Source organism: Neomonachus schauinslandi, chromosome 7, assembly GCF_002201575.2.
Source record: "Neomonachus schauinslandi chromosome 7, ASM220157v2, whole genome shotgun sequence".
Lineage (NCBI taxonomy): Eukaryota > Metazoa > Chordata > Mammalia > Carnivora > Phocidae > Neomonachus > Neomonachus schauinslandi.
In genome coordinates this window covers 150,785,386-150,810,825 of record NC_058409.1, presented here as the reverse complement: position 1 = coordinate 150,810,825, position 25,440 = coordinate 150,785,386, and the positions used below count along the sequence as shown (strand labels likewise).

General features: G+C 47.9%; 1 protein-coding gene across 1 annotated transcript in view; it reads left to right on the top strand.

Annotated features, from left to right (window-relative positions):
• The first annotated feature begins 1,623 nt into the window (after window positions 1-1,623).
• Window positions 1,624-25,440, top strand: part of PLEKHG4B (pleckstrin homology and RhoGEF domain containing G4B) — a 74,615-nt gene continuing 50,798 nt past the window's right edge. Inside the window, 2 exon segments of the mRNA XM_044916691.1 lie at window positions 1,624-1,662; window positions 23,768-23,965. Coding sequence (XP_044772626.1) covers window positions 1,624-1,662; window positions 23,768-23,965 — 237 coding nt within the window.

Here is a 25,440-nt window from a genome sequence, read left to right as displayed (position 1 = left end):
TTTTTTTTTTGCTTTTTTCTCTGTTCACTGGTTTATTGTTTGTCTCCCTCCATTGGAATGTCAGGCCCCCAGGACCCTGACTGGGCCATGCAGTGACTGGCCAAAAGTTGGTGATTCATAAGTACTTTTGGCATAAATCAAGCCATCTTAGGAGTCTAAATTTTGGGGAAAACTTCTTAGAAAACACTCCTGACTCTATGGATACACAACAAAGAAGGACCCAGATCCTTAAAAACTGCGGCTGCTCCTGTGCAGGCTCTGCTTTCCCTCTGCACAAAGGATGTGGCAAGTGGGCTTCCCCTGTAGGCCCCAAAATCTCCAGTAAGAGTGAGATTTCAGGGCTGCACCCTGACCTGGCATCAGGTCAACAACTGTTGCCCTCCCCTGAGGTCAGCTTCTGGATCCTGGAGGAGCTGACCAGGGACAAAGTCGCCTGCTCTGGAGGCGTGCCAACATTCCCAAGTTCTCTCCTGGCAGGTGTTTTGGGACCGCACAGGTTTATAAAGAATGGTTCCTATTCCTGGAGCATCAAGGGCAGGACTCCCACGGGGAGAGTAGCTGAGAAGAGGAAAAGGCAGAGATGGTTGGGGGCTTCAGGGACCAAGAACACCCAGGTCCCCAAGTACTGAGACAGGGCTGGAGGTTCCAGGAAGCATAGCGGATGAGTGAGGCAGGGGACAATCAGAAGAATTCAAAGAAGCCAGTGAGATGGGTGAAGGAGGGCAACCCATCCCTGCCTCCCTCAACTTTATTCATTCTGTAACCTGTGGCCAGGAGCCTTCCTGTTCCAAAGCTGCTTATTTCTCTGTACAATTGAACTTTATCCCTAAATGAGCACATTTGTCCTGCACTGGGTGGGATGAACCAGTGCCCACGTTTCCAGTCAAGACAGTGCTGGGTGAGAGACCTAAAGATGGGCGGGTTCTTCTGTGAGATGCCCCCCACCCCCACCCCAAGGAGGCTCTCCTGGCATCCCGTCAGCCAATGTGCTCACTCGGAGGGGAAGTGAAAGCTAGTCCGTCCATACTAGTGTAACTCGGGTACGAGTCTGTTTACACTGGGGGAAACCAGTGTCTGATGGTCTTCCCGAGCAAAAATCAGGGTCTGGTCTGTCTACACCGGCGGCAATCGCATGCAGCGCCCCAGCCACTGGTCTGAGAACACAATCCCAGGTCCCGAGGCTTTGTGAGGACAAAAGCAAAAGCAAACGCCCCGCCACCACCCCCGCTTGCTTCCGAGGGAGGAGCCCTGCGCCCCCGCCCCCATCGCCGCCCAGGTGAGGGCACCTGCGCGCTGGGTGCGCCTGCGGGAGGTGAGAGCGGCGCCCCCTCCTCGCAGCGCCCCCAGCCCCTCCGCCCCCGCCGAGTAGAGGGGTCTGCCCTCGGGGAGAGGGTGTCCGTCCGGCGGGGAAGGGATCCGCCGGGGGAGGGAACTCGCCCCGCGGGGAGGGGGTCGGCAGGGGGAAGGGTCTGCCCCCCGCCCAGGAGGGTCGGGCCCGGCCGGCCGGCCGCCCGCCCGCCCGCCCGCGGGTCCGGCTCGCGTCTCGGGCTCCGGCGGCGCGCCGGGGGACAGTGGCCTTTATGGGCACGTTTTCCTTCGAGGTCGGACCAAGGCGGCGCCACCATGGCTCTCAGCGCGGCCGACAGAGGCTCCGGCTCCAAGGTAGGGTCCGGCGGCCGGGTGCCGGGAAGGGGCTCCTGAGGGCCGCCGCTGCAGGACTTCGCAGGCGCTTAGCGGCCAGTTCAGCAAACCTTTGCCTTGACTTCGTGAACGTTTATGAGACATGCGGCTTCCAGGCAGATCTGCGTGGCAGGGGCTGAAGGGGGTGTCGGGGGAGGGAGTGCGGGGCTCAAAGCCCCGGTGGACTTGCTGCTCCATTCTCTTGTTACTCCTTAGCTGGGAACCGGGAGGGCAAACCAGTCGACTGGGGCGCTTCAAAGACCAAGAGCTTGTACCTAAAACGTACCAAGACGGACGTTCACGCTGGAACTCGGTTGACTTCAGTAACGAACGTAGCCTAGGGAAACAAGGCGGCCCTTTGGGGTTTGGAAAAGTGGCGTAGACGCGGCTTCGTATTTCTTCGTGTGAAGTGCAGCGGTGCGTTGGGTTTGTCTCGCCTTTCTCCTGGGAAGCTGGGTTACAGACTGCTTGGCGTAATAATTACGCTCTACTCCTGTGAGCAACAGCACTCTTCCTTAAAAAGTTTAGTTGGTACTTTCAGGGGTCTAATTAAAAATTGAAACATACAATTAAAAAATTAAGTTAAATGTAGTTGAAACTGCATAATTAATAGCTTACGAATCTGCTGCTTACACTAGCTGAGCTTTAGGCAGGGCTGTGGGCGCTCAGAGGAGGATTGGCTTCTCAGCTTCACGTAGAGATTTCAAAAGTGGCGGTAGAGACGCGGGGCTTTCCGCTTCCCTGAGCCTGCCTCAGAGTCACAGGATTTCTGGGTGAGGAGGATCTGGAGATGTCACTCTTTGCTCTTAGTAAAAATACACTCAGATTCTGAGATATTTAACAGCCGCACGTTTCCATTCCCGGTGGAATCAGACCTGTGCTGGCTGTGCTGGGCATCTGACACCGAGGTACTAAACCCACTTCTGATTCTGAGGCAGCACCACAGTTTGGTCTCACTGTGCTTCGGGGGACAAGTGGGTGGTCCCGGTGGGCCTCGAGAGGACAGCCCTGAGTTTCCCAGTGGGCTGGTGGGCCTGGGTGCCAGCTAACCTGTGATTAGGAGGACAGACCTCATCGTTTTATCCCAGTCCTGCGGGCCTGGTCTGAAATGGCCTCTGTGAATGGTGGGCCTTTGTGTCTGTGGCATCCTTGGGTGGTCTTCCATGAATACTGTATTACTTGTGAAGCATCCCCAAAATGCCAGGCTAAGGAAATAAAGTTGGCCCTGAATTTGCCCTGAGGCTCTCTGAGATGTGTGTTCACTGGTTGTATCATCCAGCAAACACAGGAAATCCAGATCTCAGAATCCCAGATCTCAGCGTTTTTGGTGAGAATAATTCAAGCCCAGTTCACACGCCACCACCTCCCTCCTTCCAAACAGAGCTAATGTGTCCTGTCTCTGTGTTGGAACGAAAATAAAAATCACTCAGGACCTGCTAGATACCCATTCTGCAGCCAAGAGGCAGCCCTGAAGCAGTGAGCCCCTGCTCAGGATTTACCCCCCTGCCCTGTCAGCTCTGGGCTTCTTCCTCTCCTCTATCCCTCCACCCCTGTCAGGGCCTGCCACTCAGCAGGTGTGCACAGACAGGTGCTCACTGATCCAGCAGATAAGAATGAGCCCAGGGGATGGTTGGTCTGACCTAAGAGCCCAGCACACTTCTGAGGGGGTGGGGAATGAAGAGAAGGAGGCTTGGGTGAGGGAGGCGGGGGGGACAGAGGGGTGGGCTGAGAGGTGGCAAATCCTGTCCTGCACATGTGGATCCTGGGGCACCTTGAGAATCTGTGGTCTTGGGAGCAGAAGGCATCCTGCCATTGCCATCTACCCTGCAAGGGGCCAAGGAGGGCAGGTGCCTGTGGTGTGGGGAAGAGGCTCTGGACCCTGACTTGCTGCCTGGAGAACAGACCTGGGATCTTAGAGATTTGATGAGCACCCATCCACCCTCTATTATCTGTTGCCCTTTGGCTTTGTAGTTCAGCCTCTCTGCTCATTAACAGGAATAATGCATGGCCCACCTACCTCAGAGCACCGTATGGGTTCACTTTAAAGACTGATGTGAAGATGCTTCTTGAAAGGTAACCCTGGTCATCATTCAGTTCAAGGCTCCTACGTTGAAGGCTTCTTCTGTCCTGAGAGCTGGAATACCTTTCCAGGTGTTTCTAGGCACCTCAGTTCATACCTGGGCCCAAGTTCTCAGCTCTCAGATACCGTCTGACCTTACAAAATTTTCCCCAGCATTGAGAAAATCAGATTGTGCATAAGCTACTTTGTGGTAAATTTCTTTTACGTGACTGTAAAACATCTTACATTTCTAAGGCCTGAGACAGGGATTAAATCTAATACCTACAGCAGTGTGGGACATGAATTAAGTTTAAGTTCTGAAGTAGAGTTGTTCAGGTCAGCAAGGTAGCAAGTATGTGCACTGCCTCCAAAGAAACATCCCCTGTCTGCGGCTCCCAGACCCAGAGACCCCCCACCCTGGTAGGCGTCACCCTCAGAAAGCTCCCCTGGTCATCCCTCCTGCACCCCCTCCACAGCCACACACCCCCAGCCCCTTTCCTGCTTGGCTTTGCCATAGGAGGGCCTCCATGGGAGAGTCTGAGCTAACATCATCTTGTGCCTGATCTTTGTTGACTGCCTGTCTCCCCAGGCAGCGCCGGCTTTGCTTTATTTCCCTGTTTTCCCATGCATCATAATGCATGGCATAAAGTAGGCGCTCAACAAATATTTGTCACACGGTGGTCACCCTCCCCTTCTTATAAAGCCCATTTTTATTCCCCTGCCCAGCCCCAACCTTCCGTGGGCCACACAGATGCAGTACCTGCCCTGTGGGATGCCTGTCTACGGCTTCCCACCTGACCCAAGTTAATAGCACTGCCTGTGACTTTCAAGAATAAAAACAACATCCTCAGAAGGGAGCACCTGGATTACAGCTGAGTCTGGGAAACCTTGTTTGTCTCAGTGTGCAATCGTCCAAGCAGGTCCAAGACAGCTATAAAGGCTTGATAGGACCCCGTGTGAGGTAATGAATGTGCTCTGTGTGTGTGTTTTGGGGTGGACAATGGTGCGCAGAGCAGGAGAGAAGAAATGCCTGAATTAATTTTAAATGAATGGAAAGGACAGTCAGAAGAAGGGTGACCCATCCCTTTACTGTCAAGTAGAGGAATCGTGGTTTGGTAGACAGCTTTGACCCAGGCCATGCACGGCTGCAGACCATAAGGTGCGTTCACCTGCAGAATGAAAAGATCTCTTCAGCTCTGTCCCTTGCTAGGATGAGACCTAGGGCAGTGTGGCACCGTGTGGTTGGGGATGCCTGCTGTGCAGGCAAAGTTCTAACCCTGGTTTCCCCACTGAGTGACTGGGCAGACAAGCCCGTCAACCTTACCATCTTTAGAATAGGGATGATAATAGCATTATAATGTGCTTAAACAGTCTCTGGTAGGGGCACATGGATGGCTCAGTTGGTTAAGCGTCTGTCTTCGGCCCAGGTCATGATCCCAGGATTCTGGAATCGAGTCGCACATCGGGCTCCCTGCTCAGCGGGCAGTCTGCTTCTCCCTCTGCCTCTGCCCCTCGCCCCACCCCCGCTCATGCACTTGCTCACTCTCAAGTAAATGAAGTCTTTAAAAAAAAAAAAAAAACAGCATCTGGTATATAGGAAGTGATCAATAAATGTTAACTATTATTCTGTGATTCTATGACAGAGAGAGAGAGAGTTTCCTACAAGTAAGAGATAAAAAGAATTGAGTTTTAATTTTTTTGAAATCATTTAAGGAAAAATATCCAATGAAGTTATCTTCAAGGTACTTTGGCACTCAACAGATATCACCAGGAAGAGGAATTACAATTATAATTATGTATTATTTTAACAGTATAATTGTGTATTTTTTTGAAGAAATGTTTTGTGGAAGTGCCAAGTCAATAGGCCATGAACTCAACTTGAGTTCAAGGGTCCCATAGCTTTCCTTATGGGTTACTCAGAAAAACTACAGAAAACGTCATTGGGGTTCAGTCACCTAGAGCACCACACTGGGTAATAGAGTGAGCATTTAGTTCTCAAACTGATATTCGTGTGTCCAGAGACTGTGATGTGGGCAGAATACAACCTCTCCCCAAAGCACAATGTTTAAGTAAGTGTTGGTAAGGGTAGGGCAACAGCAATGAACAAGGAAAACAGATACTAGCACAGTTTCTGAAAAGTTCTGAAACTTTTTTTTTTTAAGAGTTATTCTTTTTTTTGAGAGAGAGAGAGAGAGAAAGAGTGTAAGAGCTCCAGCAGAGGGAGGGACAGAGGGAGAGAATCTCCAGCAGACTCTCCCTGGGGCACGGAGCTCCATGCGGGGCTCGGCTCCATCCCACAACCCCAAGAACATGACCTAAGCCGAAAAGAAGAGTTGGACGCTCAACCAACTGAGCCACCCAGGCGCCCCTGGAACTAATTTTTTAAAATAATATTTTGAGGTGAAATTCACATACAATAAACGGTTTCAGAGCAAACAATTCCGTGCCATTTAGTACAATTCCCAGTGTTGTGCAACCACCACCTCTGCCTAGTTCCAGAACCTCTCTGTACCCCAAAGTAAAATCCCACACCCATGTAACAGTTTCTTCCCATTCCACCCCCTCCCAGCCCCTGGAACCACTAGTCTGCTGTCTTTATGGATTTGTGTACTCTGATTATTCCATGTAAGTGGAACCATACAGTATGTCACTTTTTTATTGTGCTGAAATGAATACAACATACAGTTTATATGTTCAAACCATCCATCCTTACAGCCTGTGACTCTGAAACACTGTCACTATTAAACAGTGACTCCTACTCTTCCCCCAGCCCCTGACTGCCAACATTTTACGTCCTGTCCTCATGGCTGTGACTACACTAAGGACCTCATATAGTTAGAATCATACAGTATTTGTCCTTTTGTGATTGGTTTATTTAACTTACCATAAAGTCCTCAAGATTTTATCCATGTTGTAGTATGTGTCAGAAATTTCTTCCTTTTTAAGGCCAAATATTATTCCATTGCATGGATATACCACAATTTGTGTATCCATTTTTCTGTTGATGGACATTTATACTGTTTCCATCTTTTGGCTTTTGCAAATAGTGCTGCTGTGAGCATGTGTTTACAAGTTTTTGTGTGTGCAGTATTTTCATTTCTTTGAGTATATACCTAAGAGTAGAATTTCAGGTTCATATGGTAATTCTATGTTTAACTTTTTAATGAACCACCACACTGTTTTCCACAGTAGCTGAACCATTTTACATTCCCACCGGTAGTGTATGAGGGTTCCAATTTTTCCACACCCTTACCAACAGTTGTTATTTTCTTTTTTTAAATTATTATAGTCATTCTAATAAGTATGAAGTGATATGTCATTGTAGTTTTGGTTTGCATTTCCCTAGTGACTACTGATGTTGACAATCTTTTTGTATATTTGTTGGAAAAAAAAGTCTATTCAAGTTCTTTGCCCATTTTTAAATTGGGCTGTTTATATTTTTGTTGTTGTGTCCTAAGAGTTCTTTATATATTCTGGATATTAGACTCCTCAGATATATGATTTGCAAATATTTTGTTTCTTTTACTTTCTTGATAGTGTCCTTTGATGCACAAATTTTTATTTTTAATGAAGTTAAATTTATATATTTTTTGTTGCTGTTCATGCTTTTGGTATCATATCTAAGAAATCGTTGCCATCTGCAAGATCGTGAAGATTTGCCTTTATGTTTTCTTCTAAGAGTTTCATTATTTTAGTGCTTATATTCATGTCATTGATCCATTGTAGTTAACTTTTGTGTATGGTGTGAGATAGGGAGCCAACTTTATTCTTTTGTATGGGGATATCCACTTTTCCCAGCACCATTTGTTGAAGAAATCGTTTCTTCCTTATTGAATAGTCTTGGAACCCAGGTTGAAAGCCAATTGGCTGTAGTTGTATATGTTTATTTCTGGATCTTCGGTCCTTTTCTGTTGGTCTGTATGTCTGTCTTTATGCTAGGATCACACTGTTTTCATTACTGTAGTTTTGTAGTGGGTTTTGAAATCAGGAAGTGTGAGTCCTCCAACTTTGTTCTTCTTGTTCAGGATTGCTTTGGCTGTTCAGGGTCCATTGCAATTCCATATGAGTTTGAGGATTGTCTTTTCCATTTCTGGGGGGAAAAAAAAAGCCATTGTAATTTTGAGAGAGATTGCATTGAGTTTGTAGGTTGCTTTAGAATATTATTGACGTCTTAATATTAAGTCTTCCAATCTGTAAACCTGGGATGTTTTTCCATTTATTTAGGTGTCTTTAATTTCTCCCAGCAGTGTTTTGTAGTTTTCAGTGTTCAAGTCTTTCATTCCCTTGGTTACATGTATCTTAGGTAACGCTCATCACTGTTATTTAACATAGTACTTGAAGTTCTAGCCACAGCAATCAAAGAACATAAAGAAATAAAAGGCATCTAAAGTGGTAAGGAATATGTAAAACTCTCATTATTTGCACACCTGATACTATAGATAGAAACCCTAAAGACTCCACCAAAAAACAACTACAACTGATAAATGAATTCAGTAAGGTCACAGAATACGAAAGCAATGTACAGAAATCTGTTGCATTTCTATACACTAATAATGAAGCAGCAGAAAGTGAAAATAAGAGAACAGCCTCATTTAATCCCATTTACAGTTGCACCAAAAATAATAAAACACCTAGGAATAAACTTAACCAAAGAGGTGAAAGACCCGTACTCTGAAAACTATAAAACACTGATGAAAGAAATTGAAGATGACACAAAGAATTCGAAAGACATCCCATGCTCATGGATTAGAAAAACAAATATTGTAAAATGTCTGTGCTACCCAAAGCAATCTACAGATTGAATGCAATCCCTATCCAAATACAAACAGTATTTTTCACAGAACTAGAACAAACAGTCCTAAAATTTGTATGGAACCACAAAGACCCTGAATAGCCAAAGCAATGTTGAAAAAGAAAAACAAATCTGGAGATACCACAATTCTAGATTTCAAGTTATATTACAAAGCAGGAGTAATTAAAACTGTATAGTACTGCCATAAAAATAGACACAGAGGTCAGTGGAATGGAACAGAAAACCCAGAGATAAGCCCACAATTATATGGTCAATGAATCTTCAACAAAGGAGGAATGAATATACAGTGGGAAAAAGACAGTCTCTTCAACAACTGGTGTTGGGAAAACTGGACAGCTACATGCAGAAGAATGAACTAGACCACTTTCTTTCACCATACACAAAAATAAACTCAAATTGGATTAAAGACCTACGTGTGAGACCTGAAACCGTAAAAGTCCTAGAAGAGAGCATAGGCAGTAAAGTCTCTGACATTGGCCTTAGCAACATTTTTCTAGATATGTCTCCTGAGGCAAGAGAAATAAACCCAAAAATAAACTATTGGGATTACATCAAAATATGAAGTTTCTGCACAGTGAAGGAAACAGCAAAACTGAAAGGCAACCAACTGAATGGGAGAGATACTTGCAAATGTTATATTCAATAAAGGGTTAGTATCCAAAGTATATATAGTATATAAAGAACTTGTACAACTCAACACCCAAAAAAACAAGTAATCTGATGACAATGGGCAGAAGACATGAACAGACATTTCTCCAAGGAAGACATACAGATGGCCAACAGACACATGAGAAGATGCTCAGTATCACTCATCATCAGGGAAATGCAGATCAAAACCACAATGAGACATCACCCCACATCTGTCAGAACCTAAGATCAATAACACAAGAAACAACAAGTGTTGGCAAGGATGTAGAGAAAGGGGAACCCTCTTGCACTGTTGGAGGGAATGCAAACTGGTGCAGCCACTGTGGAAAACAGTATGGGGGTTCCTCAAAAAATTAAAAATAGAACTACCCCACAATCCAGTAATTGCAGTATTGGGTATTTACCTTCCCAAAATGAAAACATTAATTCAAAGGGTTACATGCACCCCAATGTTTATTGCAGCATCATTTACAATAGCCCAACTATGGAAGCAGCCCAGGTGTCCATCAATTAAGGAATGAATAAAGAAGAGGTGGCATATATATAACAATGGAATATTATTCAGCTGTAGAAAAGAATGAAATCTTGCCATTTGCAATGACATGGAGGGAGCTAGAGAGAGTAATGCTAAGTGAAATATGTTAGAGAAAGAAAAATACCAGGTGATCTCACTCATGTGGAATTTAAGGAACAAAACAAATGAGCAAAGAGAAAAAAAAAAAAAAGCAAGACGAACAAACAGACTCTTAGCTATAGAGAACAAACTGATGGTTACCAGAGGGGAAGTGGGTGGGGAGATGGGGGAAGTAGGGAATAGGGATTAAAGAGTACACTTATCATGATGAAAAATAATAAAAATAATAATAAAATGAAAAAATGTATCCTATGTATTTTATTTCTTTTGGATGTTATTATGTAATGGAATTATTAATTTTCTCTTTGGATCGTTCATTGCTAAGATAGAGAAACACAACTGATTTTTGCCTGTTGCTCTTGTACCCTACAACTTTGCTAAACCAATTTATTAGCTCTAGGTAGCTTTTTTTTGGATTTGCTGTATATAAGATCATGTCATTGACAAATAGAGATCATTTTACTTCTTTATTTCTAATTTGCATTCCTTTAATTTCTTTTTCTTGCCTAACTGCTCTGGCTAGAACTTCCAGGACAGTGTTGCATAGCAGTGGGGAAAGGGGGTATCCTTGCCTTGATTTTGATCTTAAGGGAAAAGTTTTTAGTCTTTCACCATTGAGTATAAGGTTAGCTGTGGATTTTTATAAGTGCCTTTTATCCTGTTGAGAAAGGTCCTCTCTATTCCTAGTTTTCTAGATGTTTTGATCATGAAAGTGTATTGGATGTTGTCAGGTGCTTTATGTATCATTTGAGGTGATCATGGGCTTTTTCCTTTGTTTTATTAATGTGATGTTTTATCTTGATTAATAGCTGAACCACTCTTGCATTCCTGGGATGAATTCCACTTAGTCATAGTGAATAATCCTTTGAATAATGCTGTTAGATTTGGTTTCTTAGTATTTTTTTTTTTTTTTAGGATTTGGAATGAGTTTTATAACTCTGCTTTTAAATGTCATTATACTGTACAAGAATACATTTTAAGAATGTAAGTCTTGAAATGAGAAATGTCCTTTTTAAGAAAAAAGTTTGTATCAAAGGCAAAAATACAAAATTACTAGGAAATCAGCAGAACTTTAAAACTAATTTCTAAGACTTTAAAATGTAGCTGACTAGAGAAAAATAGTTAATAGAAGATCTGTGTGAGGTTAACCCACATAAAATGTTTCAGTAGGTGCCTGACACTAGACCCCACATGTCAGTGTCCATCACACTGTCATTGTTGGGTGTATCATTAAGCATACAAGAGGTGCTTTCTTCCCTTCCTGTAATATTACTCCCCCTCAGCATTATGGTTTTCTTGTCTTACAGCCTCTGCCAGGCTGTCAGCCCAGGACATTAATCTTTGTATCCTTCACAATGCTTAGCACACAGTAGGTACTCAATGAATGCACTTTGGTGTTCAGTGTGGAAAGGACAGTGGGTGCCTCTGTGAGCAGAGCAGCTTCTAATGAGAAAGTGCACAGACAAGGAGGGAGGAGACAGCAGAAACAAGGGGTTGATTCATCAGGACCAATGACTGGCCCTGTCACTTATTGTCCAAATTGGAGCACTTTGAGTTTTCAGGACCACAGGTGAGAACTCCCATTGTCTGGGAAGCCCTGGGCGGGGTCACCAGCCTGACTTGGGTGTCACTGTCTCCTGGAAACAGTATTCTAAACAACAGGGGTAGGTCCCCACTGTGGATGGAGGATGATCATGGAGCGGGTGCTCTAACTCCCACTGTGAGCACTTTAGAGCCAGACTGTGCAGACGTGCTGACTGCCCAGCCCCCAGCGAGCCCCTGCCCCATGGAGCCCACCAGTGCCCACGCAGCAGGTGTGGATGCACCCTGTCCTCATGCACCAGCCCACTTGTTAGGGCCTTGCCAGGTCCAGGCTCCTGTGCACTGAGCTGGGCCGCCACTGGGAGTCTCGGATCTTGTCAGTGGATTCCCAGTGTGCACCAGCACTTCCTTCCCTCTGTTCTGTGTTTGTCTTTTGTGCTCCAAGGACTCCTCCGTTCTGGATTCCCAAGAGTCGGTAAGCCACCTGCTGGGCCCAGGACATTGGGAAAGGATTTGTCACAGGTTTCTCATTAGAATAACTTCTTTGGTGCTCGCTTCGGCAGCACATACACTAAAATTAGAATAACTTCTTTGTTGTTCTTATCATGTACACAGAGTTTGCATTTCCCCTTAAAATACCTTAAATTGTGCTTAACTAAACTGCCAGTTCCATCTACCTTCCTGCAGCCTCATCAGATGTCCCTATAGAGCCTTCCTAGCCAGAACTTCTGCAAACTTGAAGCCTTCACTCCAGCCTCCCTCTGGGAAAGACAAAGTGCTTCAGCCTAGACCCAGCACCAGTTCCCCAACAACCTCAGCCCAGTGTCGGCAGTCAGCACCCGTCCCACTCAGACTAAAGATTGTTTAAATCACAAAGTCCTTCAGGAAAAGTACAAGAATCATTTGTAACTTAAAAGTATATCTGTGGTTTTCCATGAGCACCATATTGGAGCCGCCTCACCTTAATGGTTAAAATCAGATGAGCATCTGGGTGACAGCTACCTTCAAGCCACCATCAGGCTGAGAAGCACTGTCTGAGAGGGACTTTTCTAGGATACCTGTGCTCCTGTTTTGAAGAGCCCAAATTAGGCTGATTCCTGACTTTCATCACAGCAGTGTCTGGGTCTCTGCTCACAGGATGCTTTGGAGAGAGGTTAGGGTAGCATTTCTCAACTACTGGTGCAAATACACAATGTAACACCCCCACCTAGCATGTTTGTGCCCACTCCTCCTTTGTTCGTGTTGGAATGTATCCAAAAGTATAAAGAACACATGTCTTTGGTCAGAAAAACTAGTTTCAATCCTCCCTCAAGACTATTAGTGGTTTGTTGGACACATGCGTGGGAAAGGTGAGGAGAGACCAGGTGTGTTGCCAGAAGAGACCGGCGAAGCAGCTGGACTCAGACAAAAGGGAATTTACTGTGCTTTTGCGAGTGGCTGATTTGGCTCAATTTCACAGTGATGTGAACAAAAAAAGACAACACAAAACATAGAGGGAAGAGGGAAGTTTTTGTCTTTATACATGAAGAGCCACAGGTCTGGTTGAGCAGACACATTCCAAGAGCACTTTTCTCTCCTGCCAAAGGGTTTTCCAGATAAATTAAGCGGGAAAAATGGCTATTATCAATCATTCCCCTAAAGAACTGCAAGTAGGTGTTCAGGCCTGTCTGCACGTGCCTCGTGGTTCACTCATGCTCTGCTGTGGACCAGGGCTCAACACCGAACTCACTGCAGAGGAGTCAGGTTTGGTGTAATTAGGACTGCTGGTGGTTTTCAGGTTGACGTAATCTTTTCTGGTCTTGCCATGGTGTGGAGCGAACAAACTCTTTCTTCCACCTGAAGTCCCATTTCAGCATGAGGAAACCAGTCTGCACCGATTGAGGTCAATGCCACTTTTTGTCAGGTGCCTTCAGAGAACTAAATTCCACCAAAATGTCTCAAGGCCAACGTTTCACTGTCAGTTTCTATTAAATAAAAAGCTTTCTAGTTATATGCTGTTACCCTTGTGGAATAACTGATGAATTAGATTCCTGTTTTACAAATGAAGAAGCCAGATGTGCAGAAATCTGGGCTCTTTGGGATATACCACAGCCAGTGTAGAACCCCGGGTGGCCTTGACAGGTGGTGTCCCGCTGACCCTGGTCTCGCCTTGGGCCCCAGGACGCCACTCCCTGCCTGGCCAGCGTCACTGCCTCTTTGCTGGCATCTGCACATGGGCCCCTCCACCCTTTCCGGGAGCCTTGCCGCCCTCCTGCCCACCCTTCCTTCTGCTTCTCTGGGAGGTTTGCTTCCCCTCTCTGCTGAGGAGAGGACTGTGTCTGTTTGAGCAATTACTGTGGGATCAGCAGATAAGCGGCAGAGCGGGGTCACTCCTTGGTCGCTGTCATGATGGGCTCCTGACCAAGGGCAGGCCTTGGTCTGGGACCTTGTGCTTGCAGCTGCTTCTGTCCTGGTAATGACCAAGTGAATGCATGGCCCATGGCAAGCACTGTGCTTGAGCTTTCCGTGGACACCCATAACCACCTAACAGATGCTGGCATGAAGGTGCATCCAAGACTTGCACAGCTCCCAAGTTAGGGAGTTGCCTGGCTGTATATTAGGCTAGTAAATGCAAAAAAAGGATACTGAGAACTTGAAATGACTGCTTTTAGACATTTTCCAAGCACTTGACCATGAGGAGAAATTAATATCCCCCCCAGAGACAGAGGCGCTGGGTGCCCCCCTCTGTTGCAGGCTAAGGCCTTTGACTGCGGTCCCCAAAGCACACATGGAATAAAGCTGTTCCTGAACAAAACCCCTGACAGTTAGTTGGAACTTGAGTGTGGAATCAGAAAATGGTGGTGTCAACAAAGCCTTCACCCCTCTGGTATCCTCACCCAGAAATGTAGCTGTGCTGGAGCTGGGGTCCATGCAACTCGGGGACAGCACACAGGGAAGGGGGATGGGGGCTGCCCCTGCGTCCACCCACTGAATGCCCTTTGGCTGCCTTGGAGGACTTCCTTCCTTGAGGGTGGGGTCAGCAGACCTTCTTGAAGGGCCAGTGAGCCTAGAGGCTTTGAAGGACTGTATGGTCTCAGTCCAATACTCAGCTCTGCCTTTGTGGTAGCCATAAGCAATACATAGAACAAGGGTGGCTGTGTTCCAATGAAACTTTATTTATGGGCACTGAGATGTGAATTTCATATAATTTCCACATGTCTGAACTAGTGTTCTTCTTTTGTGTTTTTTCCTAAACACTGGGGTCATGGTTTGCTGACCACTGAGTATTGCATAGAGACCAGCAGGGACAGAGGAGCTGGGGTGAAACCAGGATGCCCCCACGCCTACATGTGAAATCTTGGGTGCTCCTACTGGTGCTTAGAGGCTGAAGAGGCAGCTTTTCCAAAGAACACACAGTGGAAGATTCTGAGTGTGTCTGATAGAGGGAAATTCACCAGAATATAAAACCCCATCAGTTCAAGGCAAATTCTGACATCAGGCCCCCACAGGTTGGACAGAATGGCTGGTGACGCAAGTGCGTAATGAACGTAGACCTTCAGGACTGGGTGGTTATGCCAGTCATAGGAGTCACACGTGTGAACGTGGCGTAAATTGTGAAGTGCCGTCTCCTTTACCACCACTGTGGTTGTTGTGGCTTCATGGTATGGAGGTTCAGCGGCCACACAGCAGGCAGCTACGTTCATGCCCTCCCGGCTGCCTGGGAGCCAAGGTGCACAGCATTCCCGTGCCCTGGTTCAGGGGCAAGTCCGTGGAGGTGTGTCCAAGGGCTCAACGGTCCAGCCCCCATTCAGCCCCAGCAGCTGGGGGGCCATGACACCTCCGTGATCCTGCAGCTTACTCAGTTTCTTCGCCTCTGAAGGAAGGCGCTCTGATAGTCTTTTTGTCTCTGAAGCTCTGGGGAGGATTGGTTTTAGAAATGTTGGAGAACTGGGGCACCTGGGTGGCTCAGTCGTTAAGCGTCTGCCTTCGGCTCAGGTCATGATCCCAGGTTCCTGGGATCGAGTCCCACATCGGGCTCCTTCCTCGGGGGAAGCCTGCTTCTCCCTCTCCCACTCCCGCTGCTTGTGTTCCTGCTCTCGCTATCTCTGTCTCTGTCAAATATATAAAATCTTTAAAAAAAAAAAAAAAGAAAGAAATGTTGGAGAAGTTACGTTTATATACTTTGTTTCATCACATAGGATTGGTTTTGTGATTGTTTAATGTCAAGCCCTAGATAGGAAAGCAAGTGCCGGGCGCCTGGGTGGCTCAGTTGGTTAAGCGACTGCCTTCGGCTCAGGTCATGATCTTGGAGTCCCGGGATCGAGTCCCACATCGGGCTTCCTGCTCGGCAGGGAGTCTGCTTCTCCCTCTGACCCTCCTCCCTCTCATGCTGTTTCTCATTCTCTCTCTCTCAAATAAATAAATAAAATCTTAAAAAAAAAAAGAAAGCAAGTGCCTCCCAACATGATTAAAATTGGAGAATGAGATCCTCCTGGAACGGAAAAGGGATCACGTTGAAAAAAGGACTCTAGTTTCTGAGCTGGGCACGTTCCAGCCGGAGGGCTGAAGGGTATGTTTCGACAGGGAGGGTGCAGCTGCCTGCGGCTCATCCTCAGGAAGAGAGCCCCTGGCAGGCCCTATTGGACACACACCTGCCACGGGCCGGATCCTCTCCTGGGGTCTCTGCCCTCAATCCTCACAGCCACCCGAGAGCTCCTCCCATGTAACGGTTGAGGGAATGGTGGCCCAAAGTAGAGCGCGGTCAGGAAGCGCAGGCCTGACCCACCTCTGACACGGGCGGGGACCTAGAGACGTGCCCGGCTGCCCCCACTGGTGGCTCGGTGGGCAGGGGTGGGAGGGAGGATCTGGGTTCTTCCTTCAGAACAGCCTTTCACCGACGGCACCTGCCAATTCCATGTCAGCAAGTTCTTACACACACTATGTTAGTCTGGGAAGCTGGGACGAGCAGGAAGAACATAAAATCAGTTTTAAAAAGACACGGATAGAGCATAAGCCCCCTGGGAAGTTCTTGCTCCAGGTGGAACGGGCGTCTGAGGGGGAGGAAAGGAAGGAAGGTGGCACTGCATCCGCAATCCACTCATAACTTAGAGGCTGTCCTGGCAGCGATCCCAGTGGGGTTCTGAGCACAGAACTCCAAAGGGGAGCCGCCCCAACATGCCTGCCAGCAGACACTGCCACTGTGCCGGGTATTCAGCGCTGTTAAGGGGTTTCCACTGTCAGTAATGCTCAGCACCCACGATCCACTGTGATGCAAACACCAGCTTTAGAATTGCTGAAGTCAGGCGACCATGTGTTTCATGTTTCATGGGTAACTTGGGTGTAAATTCAAAGCAAACATTTCAGGGTTGTGTTTGGAACAGCCTGGAACACTCCTGGAGATACAGCTGAGATTAAGATATACCAAATGCACCTCCCACCCTGGAGCCACAGAGATGGAGCCCCAAGGTTCTGCTCCATCCCCATCCTGTGGGGCTTGGTCTCCCCGGGAGGCCTCTGAGAACCAGCTCCAGCTCAGGATGCACAACCTGGAGGCCGTGCAGCTCAGTCTCTCCAGGTGCATTACAGGACACCTGTCCGGGGGGGCGGGAGTACCTGGATGGAGGTGGTAACCCGTGCCAAGGCATGTGCTGTGGCTGCTGTGGGCGGGGGGCGCAAAGACTGTGAGTTGGGGTATCCCCTGGGTCCGTGTACCAGGCCCTAGGGGGTGTTAGTCAGGATGTGCAGGTTATGCTGCATATCCAATGAGCCCCCACATCTCAGTGATCAGCACAGTGAGGACCTGCTCCTGCCATGTGCCCATCATGGTGATCACGTCAGTTTTACTCTGGGATCCAGGCTTGTGGAACAGCCTCTCTGGGGTGTTACCCAACTTGTGGCAGAGGGAAAGGTGGTGTGTGGGAGCACACACTGGCTCCCAAAGCCTCTGTCAGAACCCCTATCTGCTGCTGCCACCATATTTCTTTGTCACACGGCCATGCCTGATGCCAATGCACAGGGACGTGCCATCCTCCCCAGGGAGGCCAGGAGTCTGTGAACAACAGCCCACCATAGAAGGTTGCTCTGTTTTGTGTCTACTCAGTACTTTCTGGGATGTAGGCAGGTGTTTTCTCTGCCCAGCATCGTGGGGAACAAGTGTTCCCCAGAGGGAACTTTTCCCCACAAATGAAGTGTGATTTTAGAGCCCAAATGTATTTGTGCTGAACATTTGCCCAAACATTTCCCTGCCTCTCTCTTCTGAAGATCCTGTAGACATTTCATGATGTAACTCAACTCCATGAATGCACTGGGGCAGACCACGTGGTGCACAGGCCAGAGGCAGACCCCAGTTTTGGAGACACACAACCAGAGGGCAACTTCGTGCTAAGTGGGCAGTTCTGAGCTTGAGAAAGAAGGCTCACCAGGGTTAGGAAGGCCAAGGAGTGTCTGGGGAAGGTGTGAGGTGAGCTGTAAAGGCCCAGGGGTCAGAGCCTGCGGAGCACTGGTCCAGGAGAGAAGTCCCAGCCCTCAGGTGGCAGACATAGCCACCTGTGCCTAGGAAGGGCCCAGAGTGGTGGCTAGGGTCACCAGTGGGGCCAGGCAGAGGGTGAGCTGGAGATGCTGACCCATATGGAAGTATACACAGACCAGGTGTAGACAGGCTGGATGTACACCGGCTGGCACATCAGCCCAGCAGAGGGGGCTAGGCTTTCTGGACAGGATTTCTTTGATTCAAAGGTGGTTCCTGGGTCTGTGCACACAGGAAACCAGAGATAGCCATCGGCACCCTTCAGGAAGGAGGCCCTTATTAACAGGGCCTGAGTGCTGTAACCAGGTCGGTTGCTGAGAGCAAGCCTCCTGGGGAGTGTGGGTTTCACACCCGGTCCCCACAAGGCTGAGAAGGTAGCTACCGATGGAAAGTGGGGCAGGGATAGGCCTGATGTTGGTGCCCCTCCTGTCCCAGGGCCCCTGTTTGGAGGGGCTGTAGGAACAGCTCCAGTGTCCCACAGGGGGTGCCTACTGCCCCTTGTACATCCGGACTTCCGTTTATAAAATCTGGCAAAGGCCACAGTGGTAAGTATAAAGGCCACCCTGACATTGTGGGTGGAAGTGCCTGGGTGGGGGCACCCCTGTGTCCCCCACTCTCTGGGTCCCATCCCGGGCTGCACCATCTGAGGTATCGCTGGGAGCTGGTCATGGGGCTGCAGGATGAGATGAGCTCCCAGACCAGATTAGGGGTCTTGGTGACCACAGCCCCCACCCCATCCACCCACCCCAGCCTTGCCTCCCAGAGGATGCCTGCAGCCCTTGTTCTCTTTGTTCCAGTGTCAGTGCCCTGTCAATTTTCAGAACGAGATGGTGTGACTGGGTGCCAGAGGAGCCCCCAGCCTGGCCAATGGTGGGCAGAGAGGACGGTGCTCCTTACCACAGCTGCTCAGTCTTCTACCCCAACTGAGACCTCACTCCAAGTACTCTGCAGTCTTGTCCTCCCACACATGCCCCACCGTCCCCAGGGTGCAGGGGCCCAAATGTAGCGGGATCACCCACGAGACTGGGTAGTGGGCTCCTTTTGATCACTGGGAGTAGTTGTAGGGAAGCCGTCTCTGGCGTGGCTGTGCTAAAGCCTTGGATGTTCCAGCACCTTCTCTCCCTGTTGGGACATGCAGGGGTCAGCCAGCAGCTGACAGCTGTGCAAGGAAGGTGGGGTGAAGGTCTCGGAGCCCAGTTTGTGCACTGCCCGCTCGGGGATCTAGCTATCTAGCAGTCTCTCGTCTTGGGGTGCTCTTCCCTAGGAGACAGGGGTGGTCCATGCAGTAAGCCCCTGCAGACCTTCCGGGTGGGTGAAAGGCCCACCCACCCTGCTAGCAGCTGCTCCAGCACCTCTGTGGCTCTGCCTTCCATCATCCTTAGGGGTGTTGTACTTGATGACACTGTGAGCACTGATGGTCAGTCTTTGCCAGGCCAGCCTCAGCCCAGTCCCTCCAGCCTGCTGTTTCCTTGTCCTGTTCATCAGCTGCTCTTCTCCTTTAGCTCAGCCCTGTCTTTGAAGCGAGAAGAAATTACCTTTGCTTTGATATTTAGCATGTTACCTGTCCCCTGGGAGGAAGAAGCAGGCTGTCTCTAGCTGATGCATGTTTGAGAACCAAGCATTCAGGTGTCTTTCCGGTGTCCCTGAGACCATCCCACCACAGGATGGGCATAGAAGGGCCTGTGGACCCCTAGCCTCTGTCTTCTCATCTCCAGCATGTGTGAGGCCTGGAGGGCTGCAGGGAGGGCCCCTACACTGAGGCTGGGTCATCTCCTGCGGTCTAGGTGCCAGGAGGAACGTGCTTACTCATGGAGGGTACAGGCATTGTGAGAGACAAGGGTCTAGACTTCAAAAATCACCCTTCTTTCAATAAAGTTTTACCTAAAGTTAGTTGGGAAAATAAATCCTTCATTGAAGAGTAGAGCCCTAAAATGTTTCTCCAGACGTAAAAATTTTCCATTGTTAAAATGCAAAGGCAGTCTTGCAATTGGCCAAATAATGACACACTGATTCACAGTTCAGCAAAATGGTAATTAAGTGCTTTGTACAAGTACTACGTCACCAATCCACTAACGTACATCTGCAGAGAATTGCATTCTAAGCCACGGTAAGATTCAGGATCAAGTAGATGGGTGAAGGTCCCAGTTTGGAAGTCAGCCCAAATCCGTGTGTGTGTGCCTTTGGTTGAATCAGGAAACCTGAATTACATGAGGAGAAGAGATCAGTCCTTAACCATCAACAAAGTGATGACATCTGCCTTTGTCTGCTCTCTTCCCTCCTACTTCTGCTCATCCTGATGGTGTGCCAGATTTGGTGAATGGGTGAGTCACACCTTATAGAGAGCAGGCCCAGGCTGAATGGGCCAGAGGTGCCCACACAGACATTCTCCCTGACCCTGCGGCTACTCCCTTCTCTTCCTGGGCAACCAAAGGCCAAGGAACTGTTTTAAGGATTTGCCCCTAATATTTCTCTTGGCTCACCACCAATCTACCCTCTAGCACACAACTTCAGATGCTTTCACATACTGGGATTCAACACACGTTTTCCCTCACATACACACTTTTCTTCACACAGACACTTTTCCTCACACACACACTTTCTCTGGCACACACACACTCTCTTCTCACACACACTTTCCCTCACACACATGCTTTCCCTGACACATGCTTTCCCTGACACACACTTTCCCTCACATATACTTTCTCACACATGCACACTTTCCTTCACACACTTTCTCTCTTGAACACACTTTCTCTCTCACACTTTCCATCACATGCACACTTTCCCTCATATGCACTTTCCCTCACTTTCCCTTAGACACAGTTTCTCACACGCACTTTCCCTCACACACTTGCCCTCAAACACACTTTCGCATGCGCTTTCCCTCACATATACTTTCCCTCACATGCATACTTTCCCTGGCACACACACCCAGCTCTGCACACACCTTTTCCTTCACACACACAAGCTGTAACACATACACATTCATCCCAGGAAACATCAGGAAAGAAAATGTTACACACAGTAAACATTCAAGAGGATTGAACTTTACCCTTTAAGATACCAAGATAATTCTCCTTTAAGCATTTCTTATGGAAATCTTTCTAAGATATACCATATTCTTACCTGTTTTCTTAAGCCAAATTGAATATATTCAGGTAACTTGATTTTGTTGTAATGTGGTAGTTCTGCCTCTCTGCTCTCAGGGTTGTATATATCTGCCTCCCCCTCTTATAATTTGTGTCTCTTGCAAAAACTAAATTCTGAGAGTTGTGTGCAAGTGGGAATGGTTGACGTGTACCATGCATATGGCACAGTGCTGAGCCTGGGATGCCCGCTCAGGCTGTGCCCACCCCTGGTCCTGCAGTCTGCATATTCGTCAGACCCTCTCTTCCCAAGAGCAAGAATGGGCACCATCTGCAAAATGACTGGGGAGCTTGTGAGGCAGTGGCCCTGGGTGCAGCATCATGCTCTGCTGTTCCTGGTCATGAAGTACCCGGAGAAGCGGGTGACAGCCAGGAAGGGGCTGTGCACACAGTTACTTAGGGCACATTCCCATAGAAGAGGCTAGAGAATATGTTCCCTCTGGCTTGCCCAAGGCTTCCGCAACTTACTTGACCTGGGAAGTGGCATCTGGGCACGCAGACAGCTTCCCTGGGGCAGCTCTTGCCTGGACCGGGATCTGGGTGGAGGGGTGCCCCTCAGGCCAAGTGATGGAGCCTCACTCAGTCACCATTGGAATCAAAGGGCAGAGAAGGGCCAGGGAAGCTATGAAATCCCAGCGATCTCAACAAGTATTGCCTGTCTCGTCTCTTCCTCACATTGGGCAGTTTTCAGAAGATGAACGGGTGAGGTGGAGGCCAGGAGACCCACTGGGAGGCTGCTGACCACAGCTGGACATGAGAATCAGGACCCACCTGTGGGTCTGGAGGAGGAGTCTGTCTGGATTTGGGTATCTGCACAGCAGGAGGACATCTCTCCCGGGGAGGATCCACAGTTTGCATTTCACTTCCTCTGAAATAGGTCATTAAAGACATGTCCTTCCACTTTTGCCTGTTTCTTGTATCACAAGTAAGTGTTTGCTTCAGATCTCTTTGAGGAGCATCCTATTTGGAGCATGATTCTTCCCCTGGCTTAAGAACACCATTCTTCTCGGGGCGCCTGGGTGGCTCAGTTGGTTAAGCGACTGCCTTCGGCTCAGGTCATGATCCTGGAGTCCCGGGATCGAGTCCCGCGTCGGGCTCCCTGCTCGGCGGGGAGTCTGCTTCTCCCTCTCCCGTTCCCCCCTCTTGTGCTCTTTCTCTCTCTCACTCTCTCTCTCGGATAAATGGATGGAATCTTTAAAAAAAAAAGAAAAAGAACACCATTCTTCTCATAGGCTGGATGTTCACTGGTGGCTCAGGTGTGATTTGTGTTTAGACATCAGACCACCTTGGCATTTTCAAAACAAAATCAGTATTTAGATAATTTCTAATGAGTGAGTGGCCCTGTCTGGTGTGGAGACCCAGGCATATGGAGGGAGGGGAGCAGACAGACATGGGGAAGCCCTTGTGGGCATGGGAGCTCCAGAGGGCATCTGACCAATGCCTCGCCACACTGACACAGCAGTGGGAGCTTCCACAGATGAACTCACTGCAGCACGCACCTCCCAGTTGCTGTGCAGCCTGGCCCCTCCGTCAGGACAGATGGCCTGCGTCCTTATCTGCTTCAGGCCCAGGGGATTCACTGTCTTATTTTCAGTTTCTTTAGGAAATTATCTGTATCATGAGCTGTTCAGAGGAGTCTCAGATGTAACCGTTGTCCCTTTAAAAATCGATTTCACAATTTTAACCTCTTTGACTTTTAACTGTTACTGTAGCCTTGCATTTTTTCCCCAAACAAATGAACCCTGTGGTACTTCCTCAGGAAATGTTACATCTAAAAATAGCATTAAATATCTTTTAAACTAAAAGCATTCTGTCTCTACATAAACTTTTGTTGCATGAAAACATGCAAATCAGGTACCAAGGATAATGTTTTCAGAATGAACAAATGGGTACAATTCTGTGGTTTTGATAAAGGATGCCCTAATGGTTTTTGTTTAAATTTTTCAAAAACTATCAATACAATTAAAATGTATTTGCTGTGGGTGAAGTTTTCTGAGTATTAAGTTACATGTGGACCAGCTCTGTCCTTGACACAGGGGCCTCCCCCATTCCCTGCAGACCCCGGATTGCCAGGGAGGGGGGAACCAGAGAAGGGCAAGGCCCCGTAAGAAATTCCACATGCTCCATGGATAATCCTAAAATACAGCATTTCAGGTGTACATTTCAGAATTTGATGGGGTGGAACTTGATTGTGCCTCGTGTGACAGCAGCAACCACCTCACTTACAAAGTGTTACTTAGGGTTCCCCTTACAGGCATGGGGGTCAGAACTACTTAATGCAGCCATGGAAACTTCCTCAGTATGCTTCTGCTGTGTGACAATGTGAAGGACCAGGAGATTGCTGCAAGAGGAATCCCCCACCATGCTGAGGATTTGCCAGTACCTTCCTATTCCACAAAGACAACTCAAATACCCAGATATAAGACAGAGCCCAAAAAGTGGACTCTTACATAGCCAGCCTGTGAAAAGTGTCCTCTGCACCTGTCTTTTTTTTTTTTTTTTAAAGATTATACTTATTTATTTGACAGAGAGATAGCGAGAGCAGGAACACAAGCGGGGGAGTGGGAGAGGGAGAAGCAGGCTTCCCGCCGAGCAGAGAGCCCTACATGGGGCTCAATCCCAGGACCCTGGGATCATGACCTGAGCCGAAGGCAGCCGCTTAACCGACTGGGCCACCCAGGCGCCCCTGCACCTGTCTTAACTGATGTTTTAAATTACCTGATCCTCTCTTGCATTTCAGGATCTGGAATCCCTTGACACCTATATCCAGAACACACTGTCTGCCCTCTACCCACCTTTTGAGGCCACGGCAGCCACGGTGCTCTGGCAGCTGTTCAATGTGGCAGAGAGACTCCATGGTGGGGATGGGCTGCGCTGCCTCACTGACTTCCTCATCCCAGCCAAGAGGGCCCTACAGCACCTGCAGCAGGAAGCCTGTGTGAGTACCTGCCCTGAGGAGCCAAACCTGTGTGGGACCCTCCTCGGAGGGGACAGAGCCTGTGTGATGATTTTCCCTGCAGAAGGAAACCTGTGAGACCCTCCCCTGCAGGTGACACCTTCCTGCCCTTGACTATAGGGAAGAGACAGGCAAAGTGTTACTTGGTACCTGGAAAATATTTAAGCTGAGCACATGGAATTCTAGATCCAGGGAAATACACCAGTGATGGAGGCAAAGGAGAACCTGAAATTAAACCAGTAATTAAAGCAGAAATAATTCAAGTGAGGATTTGTTGTTTTCTTTCTGAAAGGAAGCTGTGAGATTAGCCCCAGCCATTTTTCTTTGAGTTTAATCACATAAATGGAGAGCTCTTCCTAGTCCACTCCAGTTTGGGGGTCCATAAGGGTACTGCCTCAGCTCTTTTCCTCTGCCTTCTGGCTCCTTTTTTCCCTAATCCCAAATGATGAGTGAAATAAGGCTCTGTGTTCCCGAAACAGGCTTCTCAGGCCTCCCAGGGGTACAGCCCACTCTGTCCAAAGGTATCCATTCTGGTTCCCCCAGTGAACTTTCACCAGAGTCTTTAAACCCAGCCTAATAAATTTCTTAGGTGCTTAGTTTGTTTCTGGGGATTTCTTTTTCCTGAGTGGTATTCCATTGTATGGAATATACCACAATTTGTTTACTTATTCATGGATTGATAGACATTTGGGTTGCTTCTAGTTTTAGAATATTATGTATAAAACTGCTAAAACATTTGCATACAAGAATCTGTGTGGGTTTGTTTTCTTGGGTAAATAGCTAGAATAGCTAGAAGTGTGATTGCTGGGCCACTTCCAAACTCTTTTCCAAATGGCTGCACCATCGTGCACTCCCATCAGCAGCTTTGGAGAGCTCCAGTTGCTTAGCATCCTCACCAAAACCTGCTATTGTCAACCTCTTTAATTCTGGCCATTCTATTACCTGTGCAGTCGTGTCACAGGTAAAGTTGTGGTGTTAGTTTGCAGCTCCGTAATAACTACAGATGTGAGGTATCTTTGCCTGGACTTATTTGCCTTTTATATACCCTCCTTGTGATGTGTCAATTCTAATCTTTTATCCATTCTTTTTTTTTAGAAAGATTTTATTTATTTATTTGACAGAGAGAGACACAGCGAGAGAGGGAACACAAGCAGGGGGAGAGGGAGACGGGGGAGAGGCATGCTTCCTGCTGAGCAGGGAGCCCAGTGTGGGACTCCATCCCAGGACCCTGGGATCGTGACCTGAGCCGAAGGCAGACGCTTAATGACTGAGCCACCCAGGCACCCCTCTTTTGTCCATTCTTAAAAAATGCATTTGTTCTTTGGGTGTTGAGTTTGATAAGTTCTTGAGAGATTTTGGATACTAGCCCTTTATCTGATATGTCATTTGCAAATATCTTCTCCCATTCTGTTGGTTGTCTTTTGGTTTTGTTGATTGACATTTTCTTTTTTTTTTTT